Here is a 17,762-nt window from a genome sequence, read left to right on the forward strand (position 1 = left end):
TTTCCATTTCACCAGTTCCGTAACATGGGATCTCATATAGACCAGGCGCCGAGATCATAAAACGGTCTTAAGTCTAACACTGCCCAAAGTTATGACTTAACCAATCACAAAAAACGGCATAAAAAGTGGTGTCATACGTGATTGGCATAGTTAAAACTAAAGTCTAAGATTGTTTCATGATCCCGGGGTCTGGAAGATAATTAGCAGTCGGACAATCTTAATAGACAAGTACGGGGATTCAAGCTTCGACATAACATTACTGTTGCGAAGCTCTGATAACCGGTGGTATATGTCCTGATGTGTGGTTCCTGCACGTTTATCTTCAAGCTATTGTAGCATGTTAGACGGAATGTGCAGTGTCACACTTACTGCGTGTCACTTATTCCCGTCCCAATACCAATGCAACAATGCGTAGCTTACATACGGCACCGGCGGATAGAATGTCCTCAGACTACCGTTGTATATGATCACGATAGGAGTGTTAACGTACCAGCGTTCAACACAGAAGTGGATATAACGTTGTAAAGTCAGGCGAAACACTGCTGTTGATGAAAGGAATACGCTAAGTCGGATACTAATTTAAAGATAACAAATTTATATACAAACATACAACCAATAAACAATGTTTAACAATATATGTTTGTATCAAGTGTATACGGAACATGAGTCAGGAAGGGATACACAGATATGACCAGGATAAAAACAAGACCAACAGAATCCTTCCCCACCTTCGGGTTTGACAGAAAAATCTTAAACGAGGTTTATCTGTCTTGCTTTCAAAGTGGGGAATGCTTATCTTTCTTCAATCTCAAATACAAGTGGTGTTGTTTCCAGCAAATCCAATTAGTTATCGTCTGCCCGGCAGTGAGGATATCTCCGTCCTTCGGACGAGAAAAAGATAACTCTATTCATTTGCATCACAAGTTTGAATTACGTTGCTAAATAAAACGGCTCCGTCCAATACGAAATGGTGATATTTTTGATGACAAGGTACTTATATACGGCTGAGAGGACGAATTAGAGAATACTGTTTTCTAATACTAGAAACGTAACAGACCTCGATAAAGTCACATTGTATAACAAGATATTTAATTAAATAAACCTTACACCGGTTTAATTCAAATATTATTCAACAGGAAAACATCAAATGTAATGTTATACGCCACTTTCTAAGAATCTTTTAAGAATCTTTCAGTTATAATACAAATAAATATTCAATTTTATACAGAATGACACAATTGGAAAACATTGTATTAACATACGATTTTGTGAGGTGCGCGAAACCTAGATGACCGCCGTCCTTGTTGATAAGCTGCTTGAGCCGTAAAAGGATGGTTAATGTGGTCAAGCCTACTACAAACACTTAGATGCCCAGTATGAAGCACAATCGCTAAAATAGTCATGTCTTGGCATAAGCCGTGCACACTGTCCTGGTCTGGTTGCCGCGCTGGATGTAACTCCAACCCACGCCGACTACAGATCCTACGAGACCCAAACCAATCAATGTACATAACAAACAGTTTCAAATTAACGAGCGGCTCAAGTCACACCAATGTAAGAAGACAGACTTAAATATTTAAGAATTGTACAACGCATTAATCCGGCAGGTACATGAACGTAGATGTTATTAAAGACAGTGGCTGAATGGCGATCACAGACATCGTGGAAGGCACTGACGAGACAACATATAACCGTGTTAGATGTAATGATATTGCGACCAGGTTCTGGCTGTTGTCGTTGAGGGTAGATACGGCAGGACGACCTGTGGCATGTTATAGAACTATGGTATTGTTCAGAGTGATGACGAGACAGCGTGATTGGAATCTGGTTATAGTGGTCCGACCTGGTGGCTGTGTCAATTACGCTTAGCGTTCTATGACGTAGTTCAAAGCGTTACCAATTACAATTAGTGCTCAGGGTCAGAATATGATATTATGAACTCCATGTTGAGTTATCGAGGCAATACGCAGGGCCTGTCGACGAATCTCTGACCTAGTTGAAGGAGACGACGAGAGATTATGACGAGGGTCAGTTTAAGGCATTAACACCTGGTTGAGAAAATTGACAAGACAAAACAGGACTATCGCATGTAACACAGATACAGATTTTGTGATATTGGCGACACTAGTGGCTAACAATAATGTCTCGGTCACCCACTCGTCCACGACGTCCTCAAGAACTCCCAACGACACTGGGCCAATTCTTAGTATGACGTCATGGAACTCCTTCACGCTAAACAGACTTTCTGCAAAGGAAAAAAACAACATGTTGAAGTATCTGTTTATATGGTATCGAGTGATTCACTCTTCCTCACGTTGTTATTCATTAGAAGGAAACGTCGAATAAGAGAAATGCATTGCAGATCGTTAAATGCGTCAAAAAAAACTTATATAGACCATGGGTAACACGAGGAAAACAAGATAATACCGATATGTCAACAAAATCGGAACTCTAACTCAAAATTGATTAAACTTGTTAGGGCAGATTCTGAACAGGTCGGGATATACCAAAGTCCTTAAAAATGGTAGTTCTTATTCCCTGCTTAGCATTCAGCATCTAGGGTAATGGCAACAACTGATTCACCCGTTGTAAGTTTAATGTGAACGGGCAGAATGCTGTGTTGGGTGCCTTCGGCATGGTTTTCAGTGAGGAAGCACTATAAAATCGGCACCAGATCTGCGCTATCATAAGGAGGCAAATACACACATACAAACGAACCCTGCTTCCGGCACATATACACTAATGCGCGCATACATAACACACAATAAGTCATCTTCTTAAATGACCTTAGCTGGAAAGGTGTGAAACCCGGAACAACCGACCAACCTATCCTGTCACCCTTGAAAACTATGTTGTGGCTTAGTCAGAAATTCAGTACACAAATGTAAGAATAGGAATTATTTAATTAGCTGTTTTTCTTCATTAAAATGTTATCGCTTTAAGCATTCCTCACCCAATCTCCTCTCAGACATATTGCGGAGCTCTTTGATTTTCATTTCGCCAATCTTATATGCGCATGCGTGACCAGGCCACGCGATAAATTGGTTGACGTCACGTTGAAGTATTTCCTTTGGAAAGCCAGTAAACTTCATCATGTATTCTACGCCGTCATCCCTGGTCCATCTGAAAATGAACAAGACTGTGTGAGATAAGCAAACCGTGGATCTTTCTGTATAACAAGGGACACTTCATTTTGTGTAGGAATATGAATTCTAAAAATTGATATGACGGTTAACATTTATAACGCAGATTCACTTTAGACATAATGTTTGCACTGATAAAATATATCGTTCAAGAAAAGTTTCACAACAAATATAAACAAATTAGTTAATTCATATAGATTGTCTCTTTGTCTATACTATTGCCCTCTAGGGTACAATAAGTTGATAAACATTGGATCCGTATCACATAGGGGTTATAAATGGTATCCTTTTACTGCAACTTGGTATAGGCGTATGTGTTGTCAGCAACATAGTTGAAAATGGGTCACAATTATAAAACCATTGTTAGTTTTCATTTACCTTTTCATATATTGTACAAAGAACGGTTAGATAAGCTTTTATAATTGTTTTACTGTATTCGAGAGTCAACTTTGTCATTGGTCTCTTGTTAAAGTATGTATTGTTATATATTATATAATTATCTTGAAACATAGCGATGATGTCACAAGTGTCCAATAAGTTGCATGAACTGTACAATAATTTTGATCAACTGTCCAATAAGTTACCCATCTGTCTTATAAGTGCTCAACTTATTGGACATTTGTGACATCAAATCTAGAGAAGAGATGGGCGGAGCTAATTTGAAGTAATTTAGCGATATAGGTAAAACAAAATTAAAATGGATTTTAAGTATATTATTAAATCAATATTATATAAAGAATACCAGTAGTGAACTGTCCAATAAGTGAGAGAAACAACAGGTCTCGGCCCCAACGGGCCTCGACAACTGTCCTTTCTCTCAATTATTGGACAGTTTTCGGCTTATACCCATAGCTTAAATGTGTTGAAATAAAGGATCGGATGAATAGTAACATAGTAACATAATTATGCTAGAACATTTTCTGAATTGCCAGGTGATCTTACCCAAACGCATGTATACCCGTATCCACAACTAAACGACTGGCTCGAAACATCTCAAACACATATCGTCCAAATCTAAGCAGGAAAACACAACAGATATCAATATATATTAATCAAATGCTGATGCAAATGCAAAACATGTATTATTAGAAAACAAAAACTCATAATTTAACTTATTCGATTCAGATAGATGATTATTATTTTCATTTTATTTTTACTGCATTACATATATAGTTAACCAGCATTCACCGCACTTTCATCCATTGTTACAAACATCATGAATACGTTAGCACGTGCGGCAAACAAAATGATACAATTATGTATGCATAATTGCATAGATTAGACAATGAAGAAAGAAATAGGCATATTAAAAGATAAATAAATATCCTTTGTGATTTTAACACTACATTTAAGAACGTTTTTCCCATTGCAGGCAAAATACTTGGAACGTTTGTCCTATGGCAGGCAAAACACTTAATATTCCATTGTAGTTTTTCGTATAAACTGTTAATTCCCCCTTCATTTCGTTTAAAGTTTAACTGCAGCGCAACCCTCTGTTGTCCAGAGAGCTCACTAAACACATTTCAGGTCCAGGGTAGGAATCCTTGTATAGCCCTGCAGTATTTTTACACCACCCAGGTCAATGTTGTTATTTATGTGGTAAATTCTGATTCATTATTATCGCTATTTTCATCAATTTCTGGTAAGGTACAGTTTTCTTTTCAGAAATGATTTGTCAAACCAGAAAAGCAGTTTCAATTAAAGTTACAGTTTAAGGCAGTGGTACGGGGATCTTTTATGATGAACTGGACAAAGAAACTGTAAGAAATTTCGATATAAAACAAGTACTAATTAGAAGTCCCCCAACCTGCCCACATAGTCGCAAACATGCAAAAATACACCTGCATACCAAATTTGAGCGAAATTGACCATTTTCTAATTTCGACCAATCAGAGGTCGTAGCGGCCATCTTGAAAAGGAAAGGTCATTTGCACACGTCCTTACCATGATGAACACTTGTGAAAAGTTTAATTAATTTCCGTCCAATGGTTTTTGAGAAAGGTAAGATAAAGAGAANAAGAAGAAGAAGAAGAAGAAGAAGAAGAAGAAGAAGAAGAAGAAGAAGAAGAAGAAAGAAGAAGAAGAAGAAGAAGAAGAAATGGAGTAAAACCGATAACTTTGTTGTTAGGGGACTTAACCAGTAGTAACGTAATGCCTACTTGTTCATATTTCCAAACAAAATAAAATGAAATAAGTAAAGTAACACTCACAGAGTATACGTATCGTTGTAAAGTCCCATCTCCTCACCCAGGTATTCACTGTATAGTGCCCAGCCCTGAAACAAAGACCACACTAGTTATTTATCACTGTTAATGATCACTGTTGTTATAAATTCGCCCTTTTTACGGAGGGCGTAAAAGGCGAAAATTAAACTGCAGCGGAATTTTCCCGGTAAACAGCATGCATTGCTGTCGCATGAGGAACATACTTTATGTATGCCTGTCATGCTCTAGACTAACAACCGTTACTAGAATCTTTAATTTACAAAGATAAAAATAAAAATAAATAAGTCTTATATAATTAAGATCCCATGGATGACTGTTCCTAAGTTGCCAACTAGCCAAAAAAAGATAAGCTAACAGAAGAAGGTAGGTTCGAATTTCCTTACGTAAACTTCAGATCTGGTAGCCAGTCAAGCCACGCTCACGTAATAAACTACCAAATTGCCAGGCCCGGCCCGAGATCATGCAACAATCTTAGACTTAAGTTTTTGCTTAGCCAATCACGTATGGCGTCACTTTTCATGACGTTATTTGTGACAGGTTAAGTCAAAACATTAGACAACTTTAGACTTGAAAGATCTTTATGATCCTGGGGCCAGGTATCTTATGTCATGTATAAAATGTATGGGATAAGCATGCTTAATTGATGCGTGAGCGAGAGGCGTTTATCAAAAATATACGAATGAATATTGAAGGTGACCTTCAATGGTGTCTTCAACTGTTTGGGGGTTAAATCCCGATATGTACCAAGACAGACGGACAAATTTACATGAAGGGTTTCAAAAAGACACAGTTTGCTGGAGACAATGGACAAGATTTATGGTAGCCTTCTGAATCTCGCATGGAAATATACTGTTTTAGAGTGCCGATACATTACTAGGATTCGACTTGTATCTACAAGGCAAATGTCATCGATGAAGCAGAAAACCCTTAACCTTCCGGAACACCTGGTACTATTCAAGTGTCTCCATATAAGTAATTTCTTTGTTCATATTTTGCCCTAGGTCTATTGATTTTGAATTCAAAATTTGGTTATGTTGTCAATTCCGTATCCTCTTGGTTTTTTTTATCTACTTACCTGTTAACTTGCTTTGTGTAACTTAGATCAGTCGGTACGAGACAAAAGACGAGGTTAACACATTTTGTCATCAACTAATGACTCGTTAGGCTTACCTCTATGTATGCCGTGAAAGAAGGGTACATGAACGGTACTGCGTGCCACTCGCCGAACTTGATCCAGCGTCGGTACTTCGGTAGGTCGGGGACATTCGGGTAAATATTCTATACAAGTAAAGGGGTAGATACATGTACGCTATATTTACAAAAGGCAGATATAGATATACTATGCATATTCAAGTGACGTATATTTAACTGATTCAAGTATATACGTGTTAAATGTGGACGCCATTCATTTATACAAGGATAGTCTATACAAATTCAAGGTAGTTAACCTTTACAAATAAAAGGTAGCTATCCCTTCCAACAGACCTTATATAAATGCTCCCTTTCGAAGAAAAAGTAAATATCATGTTCAAATTTGACGTAAATATCCTAATATAAACTGAATGAAAGGAAAACCAAAGTGTTGTTCTCTTAAAAATTATCAATACATTTTCTTTTGCAAACCGTCAAACTTTAAAGCAAATACATGTACATCATACTATTCTTTTCCCTAATATCTGTTTTAGAAGGATTTGTTTTTCGTCCTGAGAAACGACGTTAATTTCTATACTCCAGCAATAGGTATACTAATTAAGCATACCTACCTAGGGATGACTATACATGTATATGGACTTCAATGTCACCATATTTACCTGCACGTGATGACCGGGATTAGCTATACTCCAGCAATAGGTATACTAATTATAGTGATCAAATGCTGCCCACATAATAATACCTACCTAGGGATGACCTGATATGGACTTCAAGGTCACCATATTTACCTGAAAGTGATGACCGGGATCAGCTTCGTGTAGGGTTAGTGGCATCATTATGAAAACCGGTCTAAATATGAAATAAAACAATGATGCATCACCAGAACACACACACACACGTGCACACACACACACACACTACACACATATATATATATATATATAATAGAAGGAAAGGAGCAATCCTTTATAATAGAGCTTTAGTTATGTACATATATACAGTAATAGCAGGTTTATTCCATTTGTAGGTACGTACTCTTTTAAAATTATTAACATACATGTACTTTTATTAACAACTCGAGTAGATGAGACAAGAGCTTTTTGCCCATTTGAATGAATTGTTAGCGAGTTTTGTCAATCTTGTATGAAGTTGAGATCATGGAAGATGCTATATGAATATACATAAATGTTATTATAATAATATTTGGTAATGTGCCTAACTGGCTTATCATAATTATAATGGAGATACTATCCATTCATAATATTAGAAATGTGACTACGCTTTGAGTTATGAATGGTCAGAATGACCTAAAGTCGATATATAAAAATTATTAGAAAAAACGATATGGGTGACTCTTTCATATCATCATACCAGACTTGAAAATCCGATTCATTTTCTGCATTTACATGTAGAGAACGGGTTAATAAATAGATTATGCTGATGGTGGACAAGGGATATTTTCAGTTAAAAATGGCAAGGAATGACAAGGAACTTCATCGTATGAGCAAATTTGGTAACCAATAAGTTTTACATTCACTCATTTATCTCTGAAAATTCATAATGAACAATTCCAACTATTGAATTGGAAGATTTCAAATGTGTCTTCAGGGGTAAATAAGTTAAGATAAGAAATTCCCACATTATTTTTTCTATATGAACTTGTTACAAATACGCCTAGAGATACATACATTACCATTGTGCTATAATATAAAGGAAGTTTTACACGATTAAAACCTAAAACATTTTAAAAGTATTCTTACTTTTTTTCTGCCATCAAAATATTCACGCCGAAGGTTCCGTTATTATATCCTCCCCACGGAAATCTCGCTAATCTTGTTCCTTCAACTCTAGAAACCAAACAGAAAGATTTAGGTCAACTGTTCATGTAGCGTTAGCTATTATATTCATAGCGGTAACTCTTACCCGATCGTAGCGGTATCCGTACGGGAATATACAACAATGTACGGGAAAATTGAAGAAAATTCACTGACTTTGAAGACATGGTAGAAAAAACCGAAAACATGTTTTGGCCTGTGATTTCATTGCATACAGTTTACATATTCACTAATCACCAATTGTTTTTCCATTTGCATTTAAATATAATCTATATCATATTATTTTCCTAAACAATTCTTAAACTTTATAATAGATTGTGACGCTTGGCTACCTTTAGCAGGCATTCCCCCTTCCTGAATAACAACGACTAATGGAGGAAGAGACCAAGATTGTCATCTATACAACCATGTGTTCACACAAATAAGGAGAAAGATATGAACAAAATCACTCTTAAGCATGAAGACGTATTCCAAAAATTATTAACTTCGACTGAAGCGATCATTTTGAATTACTTACTACGTGGATACATACCTGACAGGAACGTGCTCTATGTCTTTGAATACGGTCCATAATCGAGGTTCAATCAGTTCATGAATGTTATATTCGTTTTCTGATATCAGTTCCTCCTATCAAAAATAAAAATTAAAAAAAAATATGATTAATTGTGATCATGACGTCCAGCAAAGTCAATCTAATTGAAACTATGAAAGCTGAACGCAACACATATGCCTATGCTTGCACCTATAAAGTGTCGTAATAGATAAAGTTAGCCAAAAATAAACTACACGGCGCCATACAGCTGTTTGGTCTTTTGTAGGATTCATCGATGTTACCAGAGTCCTAAAGTCCATATTGGTCTAACCTTCTCTTTAAACAGAAGAGGGGGTGCGTGAAACAAAATAAATCATTATTGTATATTCAATAGAAAATATACGCCCAGAATCGTGATCAAAGATGCAAAGTATACACAATAAAGATTATGAGGTGAAATATTAGCAAAATATTTACCTGTGTGAGGTTGTATAGACCAGGAGCAGTTTTCAGATGATGAAAGAATTCAATTAATGTTCCGTTGAACTCTAACTTATCCATCACCTGTAAACAAACAAAAAATATATTTTAAAGAACTTCATTTTATGTTACATCGACATTTACGTCACAATTATGTCATCGGCAAAAGAAATGGTATTCTACGTTGATGATTCATTTTGAAAATTTTATTCAGACTTGGGCATTCGTTTTAAAGCTTTAGTCAGCGCATATAATTTCAGATTTAACATCCGAGATGAGATATCTGGTTCAACTACTTCAGCAACACTTTCAAAGAAGGAGACATCGTTGCTAAACGTCTGACCTGACTTTTCTGATTGGGACAGACGTTATGTAGGACATAACCAGAAAATTTAAGTCTGAAGTCGTACAGCATTACAACGTCATTCATGGGAGGGCGTGTAAATTATTGAAGTATGGGAATATTGTTAAATGTTCATGAATGGCTGGTTGTTAAATCTGATTATTGCATGACTGGGTGATCGATATTTTATACTGGCTAATACCAGATATAGGTAAATGATGGTTGATGTTAAATCCTGCTAAGTATCTGTACGTGTGAATCTATTGCACACTAATAATTGAGAAAACAATCTAGAAATGGATTTAAAACATGATTCGTAAAGAGACAGAACGGTCGAAGCACATGTGGGTTCTATATACACAATATTGAGCTCAGCAAAGCATTGGCTTTTATCAGAAATAGTTCTTTTGTAGTTCGTTACAATTAGCCAGTGTTATGCACCTTTTGCATCTCCAAGCGGATACGTCTCACTTCTCTCAGTCCAATAGCATGCACCTTTTCAGCTGTCAGTGGTAGTCCTGTATGAAACTTGAGACACGCCTCATAGTATTCCCGTCCTCCTGGTAGTGACGACACACCCGGCTCAGGTCTTGTGTTCGGTAGGTACTCCTTAATATAAATATCACGATAAGATAGGATTGTTATCGATTGCCTATGGATTTATTGCCTAGTTATATTGAAAATATTTTAAAATTTCTAAAACAGCACTGTTCAGGAAATACTTTATTAAAGGATTCGAGATAACATATAGCTTAACTTTTAGCGAACAAAAATAAGACAAAGACAAATGGGAATTTCTTCGTATGCAGGAATTACTCTATGCCCGTCACGTATTCACAATTCATCGCAGTGTTATTCCTTTTGTCTTCGGTAAAAGCAACACTACCGCAGCGCAAATTGCATGTCACTGGTAAAATCTACATCATTGCTGTGCTAACATAATCCCATGCTAATAAAAACCGCATAGCCTCAGTGTAAATTCAATCTTTTTCAGGTGAAAGGACATCTCTGCAGTGTTAATATCACCATTTATAGTTATATGTATATCTCGTCATTGTTTTAAAATTCCTCGCTTCATCAGTAAATTTACATTATTTCAGCGCTTATTTCATCCTTATAACTTAATTCACACCATAGCAGTGTAACGATAACCTTTCAACGATACAATGCACTACGCCGAAGATTAAAGGGCCTGTTTCCAGTAATGTTAATCTATGGAGCCTGCCCCCGTATAATTTCTTATCTAGCTCAACTACTGTTTTTTTCTTTTCCGAAGAATAATTTTACACCTTTCCGACACCCAGTTTTCATAATTTCAGTGAAAATGTATTTTTATAAAGTTGTCAATTTCAGCATCAAAGACATAAGTTCGTAAATAAAAGGTTATCTCGAAATTGTAATTTGCAACATAGTATAAATTTCTTTTGATAAATATTTCCAAAACATCGTGTTTATTCATAAAACATAAAAAAAAATATTCTCGGATGAAAATGCACTTGCAGAGACACAATTATGAAGAAAAATGCCATAAAATTGCAATTTTCTCCCGTTATATAGTTTTGGATGCAAATTTCCATCAGAAAATCGGATAGAGCTTTACTTGTTTCATATGTGTACCAAAAATCAGCTAATTCCATGTGGTGGAACGTTCTCATATCGCCGCCTGAATGTGGTTGTAAATTGAAAGAAAAGGGGAAATGAGTAACAACCTTGTCTGAAACCCTATTATATAGCTTATTATATACAAACTTTTATATTGAATATCAGAGCGGATATTTTCATGACAGTTTTATGATGTGTAACGACTAAATAAACAGTATCGATATAAAGATTTACACTGAGGACACCCTGATACATGAATACTGTTCTATCTCAAGTTGTCCTCTTCTGAATTTTCTGATCGTGTGGCCTTGTACATTTATCCGTATCTTCTTGTCTTTGTCTATACGTTTACGGAATCATTGACTCGACGCTAGCTATTCTTGTCTCACTTTCCTTGTTTTATTGTCCCATCTCCAAAGCGTTGTGGCTCTGTCAGGGTTGGGACCCTGACTTGTCTCACTTTCTTTGTGCCTGCCGACCACGCCACATCGAATAGATAGATTATCCATATGAAATACTTTATTTTGTTCTAAGTAATCAATCAATTCTGCGCTTCTTGGAGGTATTGAATGTGATTTATTATATTGTCTTGTTATTTTGTGTAATTAGTTGTTCGTTATTTATCACACATTTTCGCATAATTGTACCAAACTACTAAGTATTAGCTGTTTACAGCAATCATCGGTGGCTTGCTATTTTGTTACTTTATCGACGCTTCATAAACCAATCGTTATTGTTTCAAGATGGAGGGTAAATGTGTTGGAGAAGGGTGTCAAGTATACTTCAAGAAACGTAGTGGCAATAAGAACAGAAGTGCACGCAATGTAAATAGTCCACAATATAAATGGCTCCTAGATACGCTGGTGCAACAAGGATTGATGTCAGCAAAGGAACAAGCACTTATTTGCCAGAAGTGCTACATGAAGTATCTTCGGAACAAAAATCAGCCTGAACCTGAACCCGAGCAGAACCAGGAAATAGAGGAAGAAGACGACTCCCCGTCCCATATCCTGCCGTTGCTGACCCTTCATGATCTTTTGAATGGATCATCTTCACACAAAAAATGCTGTCTCTGTCTTGTTACCTTTGCAAGAAATGGAACAAAATCATCAGTCTTACCAAAACGTGCAAGACATCACCTGATCTATTCACACAAACTGTGGTGTCCCACCTCATCCCGCGTCTGCTCCATTCACCTTATTGGTAACGACTTAGATCCGTCTACAGAGGTTGTCCTTGATGGTAGAGGTTCCTTGGAATCTCAGTTACCATCAAAATCGTCCGAAATCATTAATGACCTCCTAGAGGTGTCGCACGTCCTTTCACAGAACCAGTCTGCGTTTACAATAAGCTTTTCTTCTCTTGATGACTCGGCATGCATGGCCTGGACAGGTTGGTCCAAAGATCAGTTCCTCGAAATCCACTCGCACTGTTCCCCATATCTTTCATCTGGTATATATACCAAGACTACACACGATGCTCTATTACTGTTCTGGGTAAAACTGAAAACCGACATTTCCTGGAGTCAGTGTTCTTCTCTTTTTGGAATTTCCAAGTCAAGTGTGTCCAAAACTTTCCACTCCATAGTACAGGCATTAGACACATCGATAGTCCCACAATTTCTAGGTCCGGATCACTTGACAAGAGAACAGTTGCTCGGGCACAATACTGTCTTTTCAGAAGCATTTTTTGGAGATAAAGCCACTGCCATATTAGATGGCACCTATATTTATATCCAGAAAAGCTCCGACCACAAGCTCCAGAGAATGTCCTACTGTGGCCAGAAGAAGAGAAACTATCTCAAATTCATGAGCATCGCCTTACCAGATGGCTACATTCTGGACACAGTAGGACCATTCACTGGCAGCGAAAATGATGCTACAATTACAAAAAAAGTCATGGACAAGCTAGTTACTTGGCTACAACCAGACGACAACGTTGTCGTTGACCGAGGTTTTAGAGATGTCCTACCAGTTCTCGAAGCCTCTGGCCTCAATGCTAGCATGCCGTCATACCTGAAACCCGGTCAAAGTCAACATTCTGACGTCCAAGCAAATCTTGACAGAACTATCACCAAATCGAGGTGGATTGTGGAATCCTATCATGGTCGTCTGAAACACTGGACGTTCTTCCGAACGCAATTGGTGTCTAACAGCTTTATCAATGTCATCGAGGCTTTGCTTCGAACCGTCACAGCCTGTCTGAATGGTATTAGAGGACCGATCTACCAGAGATCTCCAGAGAGAGATGCCAAAGATAGGCTAATGGCTGAACGTATGAAGGACCGTTTGACAACACCGAATGGTTTAGCTCAGAGAGTCAAGACAGATCCGGATCTATCTAGACGGGCAAGGTCCGAGTTTGTCAAGATGGATGCATCTTCCGTACTGTTTCCCCGTCTCGATCTTGATTACTTGAGAACCATTACGTGTGGAACGTATCAGATATCTCTGGCTCCTGGTTACATCGCCGAACATTTAAGTGATGACGGAGACTATGAGGTGTGGCTTTACCAGCACTCCCCAGACCTTCTCCGATGTCAAATACATTCTCGACACAAAAGCCAAACGAAATATAACGTTTGGATACGGTTCACCGTTTCACCCGATGTTGAGGCCCCAATAAAGGACTACTACTGCCAGTGCCCAGTTGGAGAGAGAACGATGGGAATGTGTGCGCACATCTCCAGTATCTTGTACTACCTTGGGTATTACAGGACGCTGGAAAACCCTCGACCATTACAACCACAGGTAAAGAAATTCCGACAAAACTTGAAATAGTTTTCCATGCGGCAACGGAGTGCATATGTCGAAAGTATGTTTGGGGCTCGATATGAAAGATCCCCGTTACCATGTGACTAACCAAACTTATAAATATAGGTATTATACAATCGCCCGTAGCTATGAACACTCCCGTAAATGCGAAAACCAACCAAAATCATAAGGAACACGTTTTGTTTGTTGTTCTGTCTATTTGTCAGCCAATGTCTTCAACCACGGGGACTTGTGAAGTAGCCATCTTGGATTTTTTTTATGAAAAAGTGTTTCTCTCACTTTTTTTCATATCTGTGTACATATTCTCAACATACCGAGCAAATACTCTCGTTTTTTTGTTAATTATCTAAAGAAAGTCGAAAATCGGCAATTCAACCATAGGCTAATTCAACCCAACATTTGAAAATGTTCCACCACTTACATTTTGATGATTTTTCCTCTCATCAATAGCATATTACGTACTGTTTAATAGGATAAAAATTGGTTTGCATCCAACGCCCATAAAAGGGTGTATTCTCTAAAAAACACAGTTTTTGTGTCTAAAATGTTATCATCGAAAATGGCATTTTTGAGATTGTTTCTTCCATAAAACAGCCAAATGGCGCGATGGAAACATGATTTTTTGTCACAATTATGCCATGAATGTATTCTTTACGGTGACCAAGTTTTGATTAGATTTTCATTAATATTTTACATAACATGCACATTTTATCAACACTTAGACACAAAGGTACAACTTTGAGGAGCCATAAAAAACAAACCAAGTGACCTAAATCTTTATACTTTATAGATTTGTGACCACAACGGCATGGGCAATGCACCACCAACAGGAAATTTGAATCAGAGAAGGGGCCGTTTTGGAAACCGGCCCTTTCCACTTTCACCAAGTATAACCTACACCAGTTCTGTGCCGCTACTTACCGGTACAAACAAAATCACAACGGTGTCAATTTCGAATTACACTGGTAAAATAATCCACATTACAACAGTGTTGTTTTCACCCTTCCCTGGTTGAATACACATCACAGCAGTGTTCAATATCGCGGTTCACGTTAGGTTCACATAACCTCAGTGATAAGTTCATCCTTTATCGGTATTTTATCATTAACTGATAAATCCAAGTTACTGCAGCGGTGATTTCAACATTCACCGGTAATACGCACATTTAATTTCACCCATTACGGCAAAATCAACACAACCGTGTTAGGTTTTTTTCACCCTTCACGGGTAAAATCAATGTTACTGCAGCGCTGATTTCACCATTCACCAGTAATATCCACATTAAATTTCACTCTTCACCACAGGGTTAATTTCGCGTCCACCGGTGAAATTCACATGACCGCTATTTTAATTTCACCTTTAATTGGTAATGTTTTTTACATTACCAAAGTGTGAAGCTCCTTATTACAAAAATGTTAATTTTGCTTTCCACCTTGGAATTACTCTGCAGAACTGTCTAATCTAATTTTCAATTATATATATAAAATTTCAGAACGAAGGGCAAGACTTGCGAGCGGCAAACATTCTCGTTTTGTGCAGTTGGCTAGTCAAAACAGTTCATTACTGTGTATCTATGTTTTTGTCATGTCATAAGTAAACATGTCGTTTATAATCAAATGACAAATTATCATTTAGATAATGCAGTATCTAGGTATATCCTTTGTTACCTATACTGGGTATTTATTTATCAATCATTATCTGTTATTCATCTTTGTATTTTCTAAGCAAGGTCAGACGTACATGTATTTGTAATATATTACTAGTCTTTTCAACATGTAAGTCGAGTTTTGTTTTGTTTTCATTTAATCAATTATAAACACAATCACACTAATGCAATCCAAACATTATTAACTAGGATCAGGTATGTCATTGATATATATTTCACTACTTACATTCATAAGGAACCTCCGAACAGTATCTACAGTGTCTTGGAGCTTACTCAACAGATGGTAAATTTCCATTTGGTCATCTGACGGTCTAAAACATTAGGTACAATGACATAAAATACAGTTCAGAATAGCAGCTATCATCTATATGCTACTTTCTACCACATGATCATTTTTTTGGAATTGGTTGTCGGTAAGCGAGTACTCAGAAATGAACGCCTGCTTGGTCAATATGTTATTTAGTTGACCTTTTGTGAATGGAGAAATATAAATGAATGAAGTATATAAATGATGAACAGTTCGCACGTGGTCAATCTCGCGTCCACCTGCGGTGCCTTCTCGATTTTACCCACGTGATCCCGATGAGAAAATTGTACTCACGACAAACTCTAAAAACACAGTGTGATAATCTATAAGTCCAAGCTATAGTAACAGTATATACAGAAATTAAATATGTAGAACAGGCAATAGAAATAGATGTTTTAGATGTAAATTCACAAGGATTTACATGAAGCTGAAATTTTCTTTAAAATATGAGAGAGACAAAATGAAGATAGTTTGAACGTTAATTTATGTTTTTTTGTTTAAATGTTGTTTGATTATTTTGTGTTTTGAATGTTTATGTAATGTTTGGGTTTTTATCAGATATTCGGGTAAATTCATGGGAAAAAAATTAAGATCAGTTCAGCTATGTCATATTTCAATGTAATACACAACTCACATTTCATAGAATCTTTCCGGCTTCCGAAATAACAACATCATATTATTGAACCATTCATTCATTTCGTGTGTGCGTCCCTAAAATAGAAACAAGTGAAAAAACTAAAACAAACAAACAACAACAACATGGAAAAAAATCAAAACAAATAGAACTTCGTGCACTATTGGCTCCTTATATACAGAACAACTGAGTGTTCAGCAGGGTGAGCTCTTTAGACCTGAGGCACCTTGACGGATTTATGTCGGTAACAAATATCGTATCAGCTCCTTTTGTCAAAACTCAGGGTCACAGCTCATTGGAATGTAGAAAGATTGTCGGAATATTCCTTCACTTAATTCATCAATGTTAACAGCGCCATTAATATAAGATCTTGCTGTCAAAGTACAAGGTGTTTGCCAGTTTCAGATACAATTTTGAGATAACAAAAATCCTCAAATGGTTAATTATAGGGTATCCGAATATTTCGAGATTCCCTTTATTTGAAGATGAAAATGGTTATAATAAAATTGAGCGTTTTTCTGTAATTTTTGTATAGCAGCGAAGTGTTTTCTTTATTTTTTTGGGCAATATGTAAAAGATTTCGCTAAGGAACGGTGAATGCAAGGATTCAGATGGAACAGATGGATCCAAGTGATATTTTACCTTAAAAAATGGGAAGCTAACCTAGGTGTTACAAAGAAAATATTGAATAATAGTGAAATTAATTATACTAACCATCGCATAGATATGATTTGTTCTGTTCAGTTCTATGGCCCTCCTCATAAGGTTGATAAGGTCTGCTGCCTGCGGAGGAAATAATAATAATGATAATTCGAGGTTCTTATACACCACTTCATCACAACCTAGTTCGTAGGTTGTCTCAAAGCGGTTCACAAATTATCATCCATTGCTATAGGGCCTTTGCAACCAGCAAATATATTTCTCAACTCTCTTGGGAGCATACAGCCGGTGCTGCCATTTCGGCGGTCTCATTTACAGCTGAGTAGACTGGAACAAGCAGAGTAAAGTATCCTGTTCAAGGATACAACACAGTGCTGTGACGTGACCCGAACCCGCAACCCTTCGGTCA

General features: G+C 37.0%; 1 protein-coding gene across 1 annotated transcript in view; it reads right to left on the minus strand.

Moving 5' to 3' along the window:
- Window positions 1–594: 594 nt before the first annotated feature.
- Window positions 595–17,762, minus strand: part of LOC110452143 — a 35,631-nt gene continuing 18,463 nt past the window's right edge. Inside the window, exons 5-17 of the mRNA XM_021500540.1 lie at window positions 17,408–17,476; window positions 16,694–16,770; window positions 15,979–16,063; window positions 10,152–10,319; window positions 9,365–9,451; window positions 8,888–8,982; window positions 8,281–8,367; window positions 7,309–7,369; window positions 6,539–6,646; window positions 5,354–5,418; window positions 4,086–4,157; window positions 2,954–3,123; window positions 595–2,245 (exon numbers count right to left, since the gene is read on the minus strand). Of these exons, the coding sequence (XP_021356215.1) occupies window positions 2,034–2,245; window positions 2,954–3,123; window positions 4,086–4,157; window positions 5,354–5,418; window positions 6,539–6,646; window positions 7,309–7,369; window positions 8,281–8,367; window positions 8,888–8,982; window positions 9,365–9,451; window positions 10,152–10,319; window positions 15,979–16,063; window positions 16,694–16,770; window positions 17,408–17,476 (1,356 nt within the window). The 3' untranslated portion in view covers window positions 595–2,033. The remainder of the gene's footprint in view (window positions 2,246–2,953; window positions 3,124–4,085; window positions 4,158–5,353; window positions 5,419–6,538; window positions 6,647–7,308; window positions 7,370–8,280; window positions 8,368–8,887; window positions 8,983–9,364; window positions 9,452–10,151; window positions 10,320–15,978; window positions 16,064–16,693; window positions 16,771–17,407; window positions 17,477–17,762) is intronic.

This window comes from Mizuhopecten yessoensis, unplaced genomic scaffold (genome assembly GCF_002113885.1).
Source record: "Mizuhopecten yessoensis strain PY_sf001 unplaced genomic scaffold, ASM211388v2 scaffold81, whole genome shotgun sequence".
Classification (NCBI taxonomy): domain Eukaryota; kingdom Metazoa; phylum Mollusca; class Bivalvia; order Pectinida; family Pectinidae; genus Mizuhopecten; species Mizuhopecten yessoensis.